This window comes from Amblyomma americanum, chromosome 10 (genome assembly GCF_052857255.1).
Source record: "Amblyomma americanum isolate KBUSLIRL-KWMA chromosome 10, ASM5285725v1, whole genome shotgun sequence".
Lineage (NCBI taxonomy): Eukaryota > Metazoa > Arthropoda > Arachnida > Ixodida > Ixodidae > Amblyomma > Amblyomma americanum.
Window position 1 is genome coordinate 105,830,330 of NC_135506.1, and position 17,358 is coordinate 105,847,687.

The window sequence follows — 17,358 nt, forward strand, 5'->3', positions numbered from 1 at the left end:
GCGCCTTTTCCTATTCTCACGTGACTTTTTGCACGCTTGAAGGTCGACCCGGTCCGCCGGCCCCACCTACGGGGCGGAGCTTCCTGGTCCACCGGAGCTACGCGCTTATTGGCCGCGGCCGTGGTAACTGTCTGTAGTCTGAAAGAATCTATCCAATGGACGTCTCTCAACTTGCATAAGCAGGTGCAAACGACGGAGATTGGTGCGAGCATGAAAAAGTCGCCGGGAAGGGCTCGCTAACTTTCGCGCTTCACTGTGGGCTCTCTGCTGCGTATAGAAGTGTATTAATTGGCTCATGTTTTCCTGGCAGCAGAATGCAGCGATTGAGCGAGTTGATGTGGCTACCCCGGAAGGTGATTCAGAGCCCCTTTAAGCCGAAAGCAATAACAAAGAATAAAATTTAACGTCTTTAACCACTGAGCATTTGCTATTTTGCTGAGATAGGTACAACATCATATAATTTTGTATCTTCTTTTCCACAGCAAGCGTGAAGTGGATCGCGTCAGCTGTATTAGCTTCTACGCCTACAAATGTACCAGTCATAAGCATAATTCACACCCCGTATAGATTTTCGTACAAATATTGAGTGCCAATTTTACGCTTTCTCTAGAGCTGGGGAGGGGTAGAACGCTTCAAACTGGGTTGTTGCGCAGCCTACTTCATGAGATTTGTTGAACTAGCGGGCGAAATTATGCTCTCAACAAATTGAAAGTGATGTGTCTTCGCATGTGATTTACCTTATCTTTGCATTCTTCCACAGGAAGATGCTTAAACGAAATGTTAGGTGAACATGACTGCAATGTGGCCAACGGAAAAGGGGCACATAAATATTCATTATCTCAAGTGCAAGAGTTAGAGTAAGTCTGAAACCAAGAGTTGTTGCCATTCTCTATTTGACGAAGCAAAAGATAACTTTCAGAGCAAATACAAACATCCCCCGAGAAATTGGTGAAGCTTTCGAAATAGAGCGAGCGGGGGATGATTGAGTAAGTGCTCCTTCCATGCTGCTGTCCGAAAAAGAGGCGTTTTCTCTTTCATCGGGCTCCGGGGGTATTCGCTGAGAATTCACACTTCATGACTCTTTGGTTCAAGCTTTGTAACCCTGTGGTTGAAGCCTTGTAATTTCCATCCGTGAACTATGAATTCGATCATCGGAAAAAAATTGAAAACGAGAGCTGACGCGCCTAATTCCCATTTAGCCTTACTACGCAAAGGAAGCATGAATTTTTTCCCGACTTCAAAACGATGGCTCACATGTGCCTTTGTACTCCGTGTGGTAGAATAAACTGCAGAATGCTATAATAAAGCTGAAATGCATTCATCGGGCCCACCTGTCATAGTCGAGGACCGTATGGATTCGATGCGCGACTGTGAGCAAGGTGCAGTTTGTGAAGGCGTCTTTGAGCGTCGCCTGGATGAGCCGGTCAGTGTCACCGTCCATCTGCGACGTGGCCTCGTCCAGCAGGAGGACTTTGGACCCTCGAAGAAGGGCACGTGCCAGGCACACCAGTTGCCGCTGTCCCACGCTGCGGAGAAGCCACGAGTTGCACGCAAATTCTGCAGAAATTTCACACTAGGATGCTTCATGATTCATTCTTATTCGATACTCTAATCCTACCTAATATGCTAAAGGTTTATGTTTATGTTGGGTGCTGAATATGATGACCTTAAAGAGGTGATTGATTTCCCGCCAACTAAACGGACCCGCCGATGTTGCAGATATGGAGCCTACATTTCGCGTGTGGAAGGCCCGTACGGCTAATTTGGGTTTTGAAAAATTTCTGCACTGTCAAAAAAGCAACCTAGTTCTGTTGGAATTGAAGAGCATAGCTTGAGGTTTAGTCTCGGCAAAATTGAATCGATGATCAGAAAACTTCGGTGGCTAAGCTATTCGAAGTTAGCCGAAACAAGAAAGCGTAACTAACGAACGACGCGCGAACATACCCCTCATGTGAGGAATAAATGTGAGGAATAAATGGCAACATTGTGGAATAATTGGCCTCAGCTGCTAATGCGGATCTACCAAAGAATCCCGGCCGTCCCAGTCGATGCGTTCGCTGCCGGTCGTTGTAGTTGGTGGTGAGGCACTGGCTCATAACAGACCGCATCGTCGGCTCAACCAGCTCCACTGAGATCATTATCACAAGGAGGGGACGTCACCTACCTCGCCTCCCTGCTAAAAAGGCGTGTTTTGTTCGAATAAAACAGCCTGCTTGCTTGTATGAAAGGAAATAAAGTCACTAATGAGCACTGTAGAGAGATAAGAGCTGTATCTAACGTGCTAAACAGCAATCACTTTTGCAAGAGTGGCGAAGAGAGTCCATTGAAACTGGAGGCCTCATTTTGTTGCGACTACAATGGGGCAGCCAAAGCAAGATACCTAGATGGTAAAGAAGTCTCTTTCGCTTTTCATTTATTCATTCATTCATTTAATCAGTACCGACAGCGCCCGCAGACATTACAAAGAGGGAGGGGATGGAGAGGAGATACAAAGCGGAAAGGACGAGCGTGCTTTCGCAAGTTCAGTGTCGCAACTTCTGAAGCAATAACTATAAATGTGTAAAAGATTGCAATGTCTTTTACATTAGGTAATAAAATGCGCAACAAGAAAATAAAATCCAATACTAGTTTTTTCAGGGGCCTTAATGGATTAAAGGTGACTGAATTAAGTGCCGACTAATGTATTCGAACACACTCTTATTCCATGAGTAACACGTGACCAACAGCCTAATTTTTCCGCTGCTCTCAAAAACGTCTTGTTCAAATAATTTGTGTTTAGAAGAAAAATTTGCTCTATTTCCTGCCGATTTCCAGCGTGGCGGTATATTAAAATGAGCCCTGCATATTGCTCAAAACGGCCATGGGGCCACCGTGGTGGTTGCCCAGTAGTTTTAGCGTTCGCCTCGCAAGCGGGAGGTGCGGGGTTTGATCTACAGTGCGACCGATTATCCACCGGTGTTACAATGGGTAGAAATTTTCCTACTCCGGGTGTTTTGCTTGTTCGAGGTGAAATACTTGAAAAATGGGTTTTTCACCTTCCCTTGCATAGACGAAAACATCTTTTGCCAGGCCACCTTTTGGCCACAGATGCCTTTCAGCCACAAAAATTGACCACCATCATCATCATCGGTCTTTTATTTTGTAATGTGCTTACTGTTTACATTTCGAAATACGCTTACTTTTAGTGGAGGAGTTCATTTTTGTTCGTTTTTTTTACAAAGTGCACGTATTTCTTTGCAGCTTTCCGCGCTATATCATCTGTTTAATCTAATCTATGCACCATTGGCATTATGATTGTCATTTTCCACTACAATATTTTTTAATTGTGGTAATCGAGATTCTAATAAAAACCAAGTAAAAATATAACTGATATATCATTCCAGGTTACATGAAAAAATCTTCCCTGCACAAATATAGTTCGGGTACATTGTACTAAGCTCTATAAATAAAGAATAGGCGTTGACGTCGTTTCGAAAAATAACGCTGCTTCGCCATGTGTGTCCTTTCCCCGCATTTTATTACCGACTCATTTACAGGAATTCGGGACAGCAACCGAAAAGTCTCGCCAAGTTTATTGGCCTATCACATTATTTTGAACGACCACTGTTTCGTTTTCGGTCTTGGACTATATATGGCGTCAACGGGATTTTTCATTGATCGAAGTCATGCGCTTTGTGGCGACAGCCACGGGAACTTGAAGCACTAGAACCGAATTTCTGGTAATGATCAACCTTTTGATGATCCGAAAATATAGACAGTGTGACCGTTACACGAAATGACAGAAATATTTGACTAAAACACTTTGTTTAAACATTTACTTGCGACCTTGCATTTTTTACGAATAACATTGTTCGCAGAGGAATGTAAAATTTAAATTGCTGTCCTCAAATGCGTAAGAGTTAAACGGCAGTGGCACATAACATCTGAATACATGCTCACTATGTTAAGTGGACAGTTGAGAACCTTCACAACATATCAAAATGGTATCGATGTAGTGCGAAAAGTATTCACTTCCTGCCAATGAGCACACAGCTCAGCCTTCATTGTCTCTAATCGTCAAAAACTTTAATTCATCGTTAGTCGCTCTGTCTGCTAGCTGCACGTTTCCCGTCCTGCCTATGATTGTCGGCTGCCCTTTAAGTCTAGACAAAGTTTAGCCGCTTTCTTCTCATAGCATAAACTAACATCTCACGGAGAGGAAATGGGGGAGCGGTATCTCTGGCTTCTCACATGGACGTTGCCTCCCTTTCAATGCTAGGCATGCCTAAGCTTACCAAGGAGCACCATTTTACAAGATCTGACTTCAGAATACAAAAGACATCGCCTCTAGAATAATTTTTGATCACATTAGGCAAGGGACTGTTGGATTCATAAAAAGTGATCTTCCTAACTTCTCTGCTTTTTGCGAAAATCCACAGAACCTGGCTTATATATCCAGAGTTTTGCGATTTCTGTGTGATGAAAGAAAAAAGCGAACAAAAAGAACTCAGGACATATTTCTGCATTAGGAAGGACAGCCACGAATTTATTTGTTAGTGTTCTTTCCAAGAGCTCTCACACTGCTGGGCAGCGTCATATTGAAAAAAATTATCCAAAACCCAACCGCTAAGCGTACTGTTCATATGCACATGATCGTTGCCGGGGGACACTAGTGCACATGGTAGTGCCTGCATTCAGTGCGAGTCTCGAGATCCATGGGGCGGTAATGATGCGGTGCGTAACATCCTTAAAGCGAGAATAAATGTTTAATGTTTGGTCATTCTCTCACTTCTGTTGCACCCGACGGTCGCTTAGCTAAAGCACCATGAGCGTAAGAGGTTAAAAAAGGATTATTTTTAATTCAGTTTTTGCAGTCTTCCCACTAAAAGCCATAGGCCTTTTGCAGTGGCGCGCGGAGAGCAGCGAAAGAGAAAACAACAATGAAAAGATTTTAAAAAGGTGTATCTAAACAGAAATTAAAATGGTGTTGGCGATGAGACTGATGACTAGTGATAGATACAATTAACAATGCGATGGCTTTATAGTCCCAGTGAGCATAGCAGGTCTTGTGTGAAAGATTTCAAATCCCGATTAAATAGATCCGGACCACTTGGCATCATGCTGCTATACGAACACATTGTTCTTGCAACAGGGCTTATTTTGAAAGGGGCATGTCAAACGCAAAGATTTATCGCACGGAGCGTCCAGGCAGCCGCCGCTTGATGAAAGTTGTTAGGTGTATCGAATAAATGAGTCCGTGTTAACCCCTGAAGAGTAAGAGAAGGCGCAGTGACTTCGGTGTAGTTTCTAATGTGGTTAATCCCAGAGCGTGCACGGCAGCGCTGCAATAATCTCGAGGAACAGATAAGCACACCCCACGAACGACGGCATTCTTTACAATCCTCTTAAGCGCATCTTCGAGTTTTTGCTAAGAGGCACGGTCGATCAAGTTCCATAACACGGAGGCATACTAAATTGTCAGCAGGACAAGGCTCTTGGTGTAGGCTAGAATGGCATGCGGAACTGCGCAGGAACCTGAATAAAAGGGTCACCATGCCAAGCAAGCGCACATTTCTGCTCCTGACCTCCAGAATGGGAGGCGAAAAACACTTCAGTCGCAAACAACAGGAACCCTCGTAATGGCTTCATTGTTTAGAGCAGAATAGGGTAAGCCTTAAGTCTTGCGCTTAAATGATGCATTGACAGTCTTTTTTACTCAAGTTCAATTTGTTTGACAAACACCACCAATGCACAGAGTTCACACCCTCTTTGATTAAGCTGCAGTCACGAGAGAAGCACATTATGTCGAATATCTTTAGGCCGTCAGCACACTGAGACAACTGACAGTGAGCTACAACTTCATTAAGGTCATTGATAAAGAGACTGAATAGCAGAGGCACTAGTTTGGATCCATTGGGAACCCGAAATGTCATACCGTAGAAGCGAAATTTCAGTCCACCGTAGTTCATGCCTCTTCCTCTACCTTGCAGGTAGCTTGCAAAGCAGCTGCAATAGTACTTACAAAGACCAAAGTTCGACAGTGTTTTCAAGACGGATGCTTTGGTGTACTGCGTTAAAGGCCTTGCTGCAATCAAAATAACCAGCGTTAACCCGCCTCTCGGCAGGGTACTGCAGGAGCAACGCTGCTAAAAATTACAACGTTAATTTAAACCAAATCAGTTCGAAAGCCGTGCTGATATTTATGTAGGTTACTTTTAAAACACACTAGCAAAAAGAGATAAAATGGAGATAAGCCTGTAGTTGCCGGGAGCAGTATGCGCGCCGGCAATAAAGACAGGATGCCCGCACAAATCTTAGCGTTGAAGCGAGCTAGGTCTGTATTGGGAAAGTAAGCAAACATAGATGCCCCTATCAGGCAAGAGATGTAAAGGTCATCGGACTTCTTTCTAAGCATTTAAACTAATATAGCCGCCTTGTAACGATGCGATATATCCCCTGCATAATTTCGTGTATGCTGTACTCACCTGAGGTTTGTGCCTCCATCTGTTGTCTCGAGCAGGAGCCCTTTGCCGTAACTCAACACGACCTTGAGAAGGTTGGAGCGCTCCAGAGCGCGCCAAATATTCTCGCTGGAATGGGAGTTTGTAGGGTCCAGGTTCATCCGCAAAGTCCCTCTGATGAGGCATGGGTCCTGAAACACGTCCAGTGATGTAGGAACTTGGAGTGCTTAAACAGTGAACCAATTCATTATCAGAGCGCAATGAAGACTTGAAGGGTGCCAATATTTATTGACACCAAGGGAATCACCAAGGAAGCAACGCGGAAGGTTTTTATTTTTGTTTGCGGTGTTGAAAATCGGCAAATTAGTACTGTACTAAAAGTATGCGTGAATTACATCTAATTATAAGATAGACGAAAAGCACCCACATGCTGTAGGTGTGCTTCGTGGAGCTGTGCACGGGCTCGCGCCGGCCCGAAAGTCCGCAACCGGCCCGGCCGGCAGGCGTGGCTCGGCACTTCGGAAGGCCTTTGACCCGTGCTCGGGTCGGGCCCAGGCCAGGATATATTTGTCTTGGACGTGCCGGCCGGGCTTCGCGATCACGAGTAGACGCACAGCCCTCTAAGCCGTGTACTAACTAGGGCTCCTGTAGCATTCGTGGAAGTCCTATGCTACCCCATTGGAGGGGGCAGGACTAGAAATCTTAGCTTCAGGAGATTTGAAACTCTGGGAATGCATTATGAGCCACATGGTGTTTTTCAGGGCTCTACCCCAGAGTTCTAAACTGGACAAAGGCTGTATCACATGCGGAAGAGCGAATATGGTGCGCAGGGTGTCCTCTATGCACAGCAGGAAGTGCTTTGTGTCTAGACCATCCAGGAGGGAATGTGCAAGGACGGGTGGAAAATATGAACGCTAACAAAAAGCAAACAAATGCTAGTTGGCGCTGGGAGCGCATTTTCGGTTCTAGCAAGTACCAACGTTGGGGGAAAGCCACCGGTTGTGGGCGCCTTGCAGTAGGAACGGTAGGAAGAATGGAAGCTTTTGGGAAGCGGAGGTAAGGCCGCGTACGACGCACGCGGGGTCGTGGCGTCGAGGGAAGCTTTTCTAATGAATTTGGTATTGCTTGAAGACTAGTCGTTGTCCGAGATCGACGAGAAGAACACGTCACTGCCAGCGCAAGAGACGTTGTTGTTTTCTTGCAGAAGCCCCTGTTGAAGGGTTTACTCGTTATACTCGCCACTGTCGGTATCCAGGGAAGGTATTGATGGGAAGTTTTTCGGTGCCACTCTAAGGTAGAATCTTCCAAATACACCGTCGTGCCGACTGCCTTCTCTCTTGTCCGTCTACCCAGCAGGAGCTACTTACACTATCCGGTTCCGACTGGGGAGACGGGCAATAGTCGCGGGCAAGAGCCAAAGGGGGCTCCACCACCACATAAATGGCGGCGAAATATTGCCACTCCTCCATTACAGCTCAACTTTTCCAGCGCAGGCTTGGTTTTTGTGTTGTCAGCAAAGTGAACACAGAGCCCTTCCTTCCCGTCAACAGCAGAAGTAGGGACGTTGCCACCACATTGGCATTCGCACGACAGCGCCATGCTATCGCTTATTTGCAGGCATATCCTCTGACAAGTAAATAAGTCTGCAGTCACGACACGCCATTCACGGCTTACAAAATCATACCTGTCAATCCTCTTCCTACATCGAGCGTTTCGTTCATTTCGTACACGTCGTGAGCTTTAAGCAGCCAGTCTGGTGCAGTGGAGAATTTCAGTGCTGAAAATCTAAGAAGCAGCATTTCAAGCTGACACTTTAACTTCATCCCCAAATCGTATGACAAGAGCGCTGTATGGGACAAGTTTCTCATCGTCGCTGAGTGTCCAACTAATTCAGCTGTGGGACATGTACAGTGCAAGTTGTGGAGGACGTTCTTCGCCTACGAGTCTCGAAAACAGAAAGATCGCATCTGCAGAGGCACCTATGCAAAAGCAGCTCAGCCAACGCAAGTACAATAACTTCTTTTCTGAAGCCGGCAAGCTCCACAGCTTCCAGCATCTATGAAGAAACGTTAACTGCAGCTTTAGCACACTTCTCTGCGAAAGATATGCGCACGTACTCACTGGCAGTGCTTTTGCAAAAGAAGTCCAAGATTTAATCTGAATTGGAGCTCGCCATGCCAATGTTCAGGTTGATGATGTCCATTCTCGTAGCACCACTGTCTGGAAAACTAGCCGATTTAGCAGCCCAAGTTCAGGAAACTTAATGCCAGATGTTGCCACAGGTATGATCGAGGGCGCTGTGCGATCACTGCGGACATGTGGACAAGTGACTTTAGCAAAGTGACGTGCAGTCTGGGACAAAAGTCTCTGGACCATGTGTTTCTGAAGCGAAGATGATAGCTCTGCTATTAGCCGATGGCTGCAGTCCACATTTTTGGAGGTTAAAGTAAAGATTTTGTTCTCTTCATCTCCTCAAATGTGGTCTCCAGCCGCCATCTAGTAGTAAAGCTATTGGTTTCTTTTGAGAAACTCGTGGTCCAGAGACTTTTGTCCCCGACTGTAGTCGACGGCTACGGCACATTACATAGGCAGTGAGAGGTGTCCTGCAATCTCACGTTATTTTTAATAGCAATTTTTCTCAGGAACGCGAGACCAGGGATAACATTCGAAGAGAGCTGCAACACTGTTTTTCTAAACTGTGGATCGACAGGGCTGTTCTGCCGAAGCCTACGCTCGTGACGGACCAAGGTACGAACATCGTATCTGCTGTCCAGCCCTTCAGCAGAACGCACTTCTGCGCATATTCTCTGACTATTGTTCTTCGGAACGCATTCTCTTAAGATTTTACTGCAGCTGACGCCGCGTGTTTTAGTGACAGATTGTCAAATGTCAGATTGGTTGTGAAATTCCTGAAACAAAGGGGGCTAGCTAGCCAACCCAACAACATCGTCTGCCAGGAAGTTCTGCCAAGATGGAACTCGAAACTTTCTATCCTGAGATCTGTATTCGGCGAACTTGTAGAAAATGAAGCCCTTCTTGAAGCGATGAGCTCTTCAATAATAGACAACGTGAACAAAGTGGTTTTAAAATACTAGTTGCATTCCTGGAACCCTTTTCAGAAGCATCGAGAGCCCTGGAGGTGGACAAAATCCCAACACTCCCTCTACCCTTAATGCACTTTGCCAAACTAGAAAATTCTTCATGTCTAACTGCAACCATCAAAGGCCACCGAAATGGCAAAAACTCGGCAACGAGCCCAATCTTTTATAAACACAAAGGTTATCGTTACCACGGAACAAAAGATAGTGACGATTTTCAGCCAGCAATTTCGACAGATTAGGATGATTTCCGCCGAGGAGCGTGAAGAAATGTCCGAGAGTATACGAGAGCTCATCGAGTCGTCAACAGGGGAGTTACCGGCCTCTATGCAAGATTAAGTCCCTGCGAAAAAGCCGTGGATGGATTTTTTTCATCGAGTAGAGCGACGAAACAAGCAATGAGAATGGCGAAAGGGACGAGCTTACCGATTACTTGGCAGCAGTAATTGACCCCTGTTCAGCGTTTTAGCTATGACGGTTTTGGCGAAGCTAGATACTCGAAATTTTCTCTTCTCGGTATAAAGTACTAACCGTTCTGGGCCACCAGTGGAAGTAGCGAGAGAAAATTCAGCGTTGCCGGATTCATAATGCAGGAGCGCCGCAATTGCCTCGAGCTATCATCAATGGAGGACTTGTTGTCTTGCATAATAACTTATAAGAATAATTCTATAACCTATATGTCCTGGGTCTGTGTATGTTCAGAAATTGTCATCTGGAATGCGAGGACAAACTTTTAGTGTCATTTTAATAAACTCATCTTCCTGAAATCACTTCCATCTGTATCGTCGTCGCTTCAACCACCCTATTGCAGATCAGGCAGGGACTTAACTGAGAGACCAGGACCGAGCCTGGCGGGCTTAGGGTCCTTTAGTGTTGGGCCGGGCCGGACCTCCTGTCGGTAGGGTAGGGCCCGGACCGGGCGCGGACGTGAGCTCGAAATTGCTGCCCATGCACAACCCTACAACTGCTTCCCAACCCACATCTTCAAGCCCTACAAGACCCTGTTAACAGCATCTCACGAGTAACATATGCACAATAATCTTCTACCATGTTGTGCGGTAGCCTTATTTACCTTCTCCGGGTTGTCTACCTGGCAAGATTACCGCCTCATAAAAAAACCATCCCGGCTTGTTGCACTACATTTTTCAGCGTTAAAGGCAAGTTGTTCAAGTAACCTGGTCAGGTGCTTTTTCAATTTCTCGCGTCAACGTTGCATACATCGAGAACGCAGCGGTGGCCAAGTGTTTGAGCATCCGCCTCGCATGCGGGAGGTGCAGGGTTCGATCCCTAGTGCCGCCGGGTACCCACCAGTGATATAATGGGTACAAGCTTTCCCCGGGCCTGGTGCCCGGCCAGTAAGGGGTGAAATGCTTGGAAAATGGGTCTTCGACCGCACCTTGCGTAACCGAAAACTACCTTGAACCATGGCGCTCTTTGGCCATAGACGCTCTTGCGCCATAAAAATCCATAATCATCATCGTCAGCGTTGCTGTATACGTCGCTGATCGCAATGTACTGTCTGCAGTGTTTCGCGAATGCGTCAAGTGACACAAGGATACTTGTATGGCTATTTATTTTGTGGAAAATCATGCATTATTAAAATGAAAGGAGGAAGAAGGTTAAAACACCTTTGTTACACCACGCGTTTACAACACAACTAATTTTAGTTCCCTGAAGCTCCACTAATTCATTTATTCTTATGTTTTGTGCGGTCACCTGTGGAATGACGGTGATGCTTCTCCGCAGTTTGTGGAGCGGTATGTCAGAAATGTCGAAGCCGTCGATGAGGATGCGGCCTCCAGACGCCCTGAGCATGCGCAAAAGAGCCAGAACCAAAGATGACTTCCAGCACCGTCCGTCCCACGATGCCGACCTGTGTATACAGGGTGGAGAAAACCTGCAATCAACTTTATGCACAAGGGGAACACAATGACCTGCAATTGCAGCGTGATTAACAGACATTGCATATGAATAGCATAAGAGTAGCATCCGTTCGGAATTTGGAGTGTGTGGCGGCCACACTGCAACGAGTTTTTCTGGCTGCACAGCACAATCTGACGGCCCCATAAAACGGCTTCGCTCACAAACCTAGCAGTACTGTGATCTGTTTTGAGCCAACAATTTTCTTCAATCACAAGGTTCTTCAATGAGAAAAAGATTCAGAAAAAGAAAGAGTTGTAGGTGCCAGAGGAATGGAAGCGAATGACGTACGGTTACACGCCGTCTTGTCTGCTTCCATTGCCTTTCCATTTCCTTTTCCATTGCCAAGTTTCATTGCCTTTTCTGTTCGTCGATACAATTGTTCGGTTCAACAAAACTGCGACAAAATGCTATCTTCGAAACATTCCATATTCCATTTTCAGAAAATACCAAGGCAAAAAAAGTCGACATAAGATTGTATCATATGTCTAGAATGCAGATAATTCAGCCCAGACAAATGCGTTTAAGTTACTCGATTTAATCAAACTAAGCAGATTCTCGATTTTAGCTAAATATCGCAAGTCCGCATTGGCCGGCATTCTGTTAGAGGCTTTCATGGCTGAGGAACCTAAAGTTTTTAACAAATTTCTTTTGGGGCCTAGTAAACAGTCTATAAGTTACCATCTAGTACTTGAGGAAAGCCAGTCCGGATCACTAAGTATATGCCAGCTTGCGGGTGGTATTATCATCTTTCTATTCGCTTAACAACAATGCTTGTGTGCATAAGGAAGTAAGAGCACTTTTTTCTCTTCAATTGGCAGCGTTACAAATATGTATGGTAAAACAGCGCGGAAAAAACACGAGGACGGAACAAACACGACGACACGAGCGCTGTTTTACAATGGATAATAGTAACCAACTTGCTCAGCTTTCCGCACTTTTACTTACAAATATGTGTCTCAACGACAGCATTTCGAGTACCCATTTTTGGTTTCTTGTTTTCATGAGCCAGTTCATTCACCCTTCGTTAAAAAGAACCATGTGGAACACATCTCGCCGCATGAAGGGCGAAACCAATCCGTCAGATTTTCCCTGTTTTTAAGAGGCAGAAGGTGACTCATGCTCGCGGTGTGCAGCAAACAATGAGAAGCGGCCTCCGGACACAGGCTTCCAGCTGGCACACGTCTTCAAGCAGTGTTACCATTGATTAATTAACAAAGATTAAAAATGACCTTATTTTAGACAAAGGTAATTAAATATATTACACTTCTCTGCAGTTAGTAATTACTATTTTTACAGTTCAACGTTGTAGGTAGGAATATGGAAAAATGAAAGGCGTTCAGTAACACAGACGGGTGTTGTCGACACAGACTCAAATAAGGCATAGAATAAATTCTTGTACTCAGTGCACCCTAAAACGTTTTTACGATATTTGTAGCTAGCATGAGCATTTAGATGAGAAGAAGCAGTCACACATATATTGGTATATTCGCGCTGATTTTATCTTATTCGTTTCGTTCTTTAAAATGCGCAGTAGCTTTTCTGATTCCTCTCAGTAAAAAAAAAAAAAGAAAACGTACCTTTTCTCCTGGCCTAACGGTGAACGTAACGTCGCTTAGTACGTTGGGTAGGATGTCGGGGCGGTAAGAAGCCGAGTAGCCCTGGAATTCAATTCTTCCTCTACTGGGCCAATTGAGAGGGAGCTTCGGAAACGATGTATTTTTTAACTTGGCTGCCGGAACGTCTCTCTGTGTAAGGCAGAAAAAGTTGCTATAAGGTACACGGTAGAAAGAACCAAACGAAATATGTCTTTGTGCTGTAGAGGCGTTGTTTCACTCTTCGTAAGCGTTCAGCCAAGCGATAGAGCCAGCTGTTGCTTTAAAACGAGAAAAAATGCAAAGAAAAAGACAACCACTTTGAAAACAAATAAGAATGAAAATACGCCTTAAGAATCGTAAGCACGGATTAAATATACAGTGACAAGACATTCAGCACCAAATGTTTTTCAGCCGGTGCAGGTTTATATGTTTCCGTTGTTTATCCCCATAAAATTTCACCTGATTACTGATTGTTCATATTCCCCAAAGATTTGCGCAGGACAAAAAAAAATATCCTTGTCTGTGACTGGCTCTTCAGTGTCTAGAGTTGAAAATAAATCCCGCAGACGTTTCGTTAAGTCACTATGTGGTTACGTCTCGCCAATAGATCACCTCTTTCGTCTCACAGAGGAGTTCCAATTTGTGGTTGTTATGCCCTAGCTCTTCGTAAATTTTATACCGATAGCTGGCGCATTTGCAATAGCCATTAACAAAACTTCCCGAAATAGTATATCTTGTTTGTCTGATCATGATTAGGTAATTGAGACACCGATGGTTTTTTGGTTCTGGGAAATTGATACTGTTTTTCTACTACTAATATTAGTAATACTAAAACTACTTCTACTGCTGTACTGTGTAGCTTCTGTTTCTTCTACTCTTTCTATTGTAATACTTCTTTCACAGTTAATAGGACATTACAACTGGTACTGCAGAGAAATTATAAGGCGGTGACTTCGACAGGAACTGTGCGAAACTTGCTGCTTGTCTGCAAATGTAAAATGTAGTCTGCGAAAATAATTATCCTCTTTTCATAAGCGCCCTTTCGGGCAGCATTGTTTCAAAGAAAGAATTCAAAACTGACATGCACTACGTGTGAAAGCATGCTTGACAGTCGTCTCTTCGCTTAAGATACACGTTATGTTAACTATTACATGTTTTTGCTTTCTTATGGCAATTCTTACAATCTGAAAAACGTTGGTAGAGTTAGTAAGGCAAACCTAGTAACAGTTTGCTGCAAATGGTGGTAGATTCTTAGTAAGCATGGCAGTAACTGTCTCTAGGTTAAGGGAAGAGTAACCCTAACTACCCTCATCGTAAAACCATAAACCTTCGTGTTTGAGCAGAAACAGTGATTGTTAAGGTAAAAGCTAGTTACCATAGCAGCCATACGGGTTTAAATAAAGGCACATGTATTTAGTAAGAAAACCATATCAACAGTTTGCATGTAGTACGTTTCTACGTGCCTTTACCCTTGGGTGTCTGCGTGGTGCTTTAATCATGGGATATGGTTAAAACCAAACTTAACGAGGTGAAGAGCGGTACGACTTATATCGGTTAAACGGAAAAAAATAATTAAATCGGGGCAAGCATTTTTTTCGAGCCTTCTAAATCTAAAATAGTTACGCAGGGGCACCCAAATCCTAACGCGGCAACGTGCATGACGATACGCGTGCCTGCACGCATCAAAAGTCTGCGAAGGCGGCCCGAATCTCCTCTGCATGAAAGCGCCATCTGGTGAAACGAATTCAAACGCAACGTAGGAAGCGTCGACGACTGCCGAGTCGGTTGTTCTGATGTAAAATATAGCTCAAGGAAACACGAAAGACACACAGGACGACCAGACTTAGTGCTTGTCTGCGTCGTCCTGTCGGTCTTTCGTGTTTCCTTTGCGCTGTGTTCTACATCACAAACGTTCACCAACTCGCCCAACATTCAGGTTTGCTTAGTCCGTATTTCCCCACGGACTATTCCGAGCGCCGAGCGTTTATCGTTCTGTTGATTAAACCGCTCTACATCGTGTACATAACACCGATTGATTCCCAGTATGTGTTGTAAAAGGATGATTTGGTGTGGTGCCAGCACTGCCAACCTACCTCTGGAGAGAGCTCTGTGTACTCCACACACCGTTCAAAGGAGACGACCATTTGGAGGGCACTGAACAGCATTACGCACAGAGACATCAGTGAGAGCGGCACCTGCACCATTACCAAAAAGGCGGGTCATTCGTAAGAGAGCCGGCCTCCGCGTGCGCTGTTTAGAAGATTACATCCTACAGTGCATGCTTTTTTGCAACGAAGAATGACTGTCGAGAAGCTACGAGCGAGGTCATCATTAATATTTTGCGGCCATTATAACTGTTGATGTTCGCGGCATGCGGTTCATAATCATCATCATCGCCGTTTTCTAACTTGAAAGTTTCGAGCACTGCCTATCTGCTTCGCAACTGCGCACCGCTGAGAGAAAGCGCACCGGTCAGGAAAAAATAGAGTGAGGGCTACTACGAAAAGACTAGACACCACTGCAATCCAATTCCTTCGCGTCGTTCGTTCACTTTATTGTTCACTTCAATAATGATTTCCAAATAGCTAAATGTCACTTTTGCCAATCAGCATAATAATTCGACGTGAGTGATGATCCTCATGCGACAAGGTTTTCTCATTTCATTACTCAGCTTCTGGAAGCCTCCCAATTCTGGCTACGTAATTCCGTCGGCCGTTCCTTATTATATACACTTCACGATAGTGTAACATGTGATTATTGTAGCCTTTTTCATCCACGCTGTTTCCGGCTGTTGCTCTGCTATGCATGTTAGTGGCTGTTTGAGGTATTCGGGTCATGGGAAGCCTCTAGCAAGATAACCAACAATAAAACCTATGTTTTGCATTTCCGCATATCTTTGTTCGTTTTTACCCATGCATCACAAGAGTACTGAATAAAAACTAATAAAGAACATATGTGCTGTCGGCTGTTTGAAACTTGGTGTTGCGATTTCGCGCTGGACGAGAACTGCGCATATCACCTTTCCTTTTCTTTGCATCATGGAACCGTTTCATCATTGCCTTCGTGCAGAATGTGTGCCCGGCATAGTATATCTGAAGCATTTAGGCGATGAGAACTAAGGCTCGTGGCCAGAACTGGTGTATTTTGGGATTGATTTCAGGACGATATGCTACGCAAAAAATACATTACATGCTGTTTATATTGCACACAATGTGCTGCAACAAGAGATACAAGGGCCTGTTAACTACTGATTATTGGCAGACCGCAATACGGCAAACGCCGTTTTAAAATTGGAAAAGTTCGTACAGAAGACGCCGAGCTCAAGGCAAGGCCGAGGCCGCTTGGGTCAGGTGCTCCACGATCGGCGAACATGGTGTTGGCCAACAGTGTACATACGACCACCAGAAAACCAGAAGTCGCTGTCAGCGTTCGCACAAAACGGTAGGTAGTACAGAAGCACATGTAGCCACGCATCGTGTTGTCCGCAAGGTTGCAGAAAAGTCGCCGCAATCGGTCGACTACGCCGTACGCCCGAACGCTGCTGAGTGCGTCCACGGTTTCAGTAGCGTGCTGCAGCAGCCGGGACATGGCCAGGCTCTCGAAGTAGCGAGCGCTGTGTGAAGCTTTTATCGCGAGGTTCTGCATGTGAAAAAATAAAGAGCAGGTGAAGTGCTTTTAGTCGTATACTGCCGCTCAACAGGATGCATTGATATTGATGTGCCTTCGGCTATGATACCATCGGCTATTTGCGTTCGCTCTGCCGTGCAATCACTATCACGTGCCCGTGCCAGTGCTTGAAAGTGCTGACGATTGACACTCAAGTCTTTGTTTCCGAGCTGGAACTAATGACGCTTGTAGTATAAATAGTTCGTTTACGAAGTGATAGTCTTGCAGGCTGTCTTAAATATAACGCAGAATAGTATAAAGATCCCGTAGTGGGCGCCTTGTTTTTCATGCCTGTGTGGTGTCTTCGAGCTGGTTCTTATAAATACGCTTCTTTGGCCATCATCATCATGACCATCATCATCAGCCAGACTACGCCCACTGCAGGGCAAAGGATCTCCTATGTCTCTCCAATTAATCCCGTCGTTTGCCAGCTGCTTCCTTCCGTATGCCAGCAAAATTCCTAATCTCATTCGCCCACCTAACATCCGCTCAGCTTAGCCCTGCTATACTTGCCTTCTCTTGGAATCTACTCCGTAATTTCACAGAACATACCGAAGACGATAGTGATATAGTCATCGCACCAACGATGCAGATGTTTGAAAGACTTTCCTTTTATTTACCGCTGCAACATAAGCC

The 17,358-nt window shown here is 45.0% G+C and overlaps 1 protein-coding gene across 1 annotated transcript in view; it reads right to left on the reverse strand.

Moving 5' to 3' along the window:
- Positions 1–17,358, reverse strand: part of LOC144108603 (multidrug resistance protein mrp-7-like) — a 103,465-nt gene that overhangs the window by 21,484 nt on the left and 64,623 nt on the right. Inside the window, 7 exon segments of the mRNA XM_077641798.1 lie at positions 1,332–1,526; positions 6,465–6,631; positions 11,255–11,390; positions 11,392–11,411; positions 13,039–13,206; positions 15,150–15,251; positions 16,363–16,695. Coding sequence (XP_077497924.1) covers positions 1,332–1,526; positions 6,465–6,631; positions 11,255–11,390; positions 11,392–11,411; positions 13,039–13,206; positions 15,150–15,251; positions 16,363–16,695 — 1,121 coding nt within the window.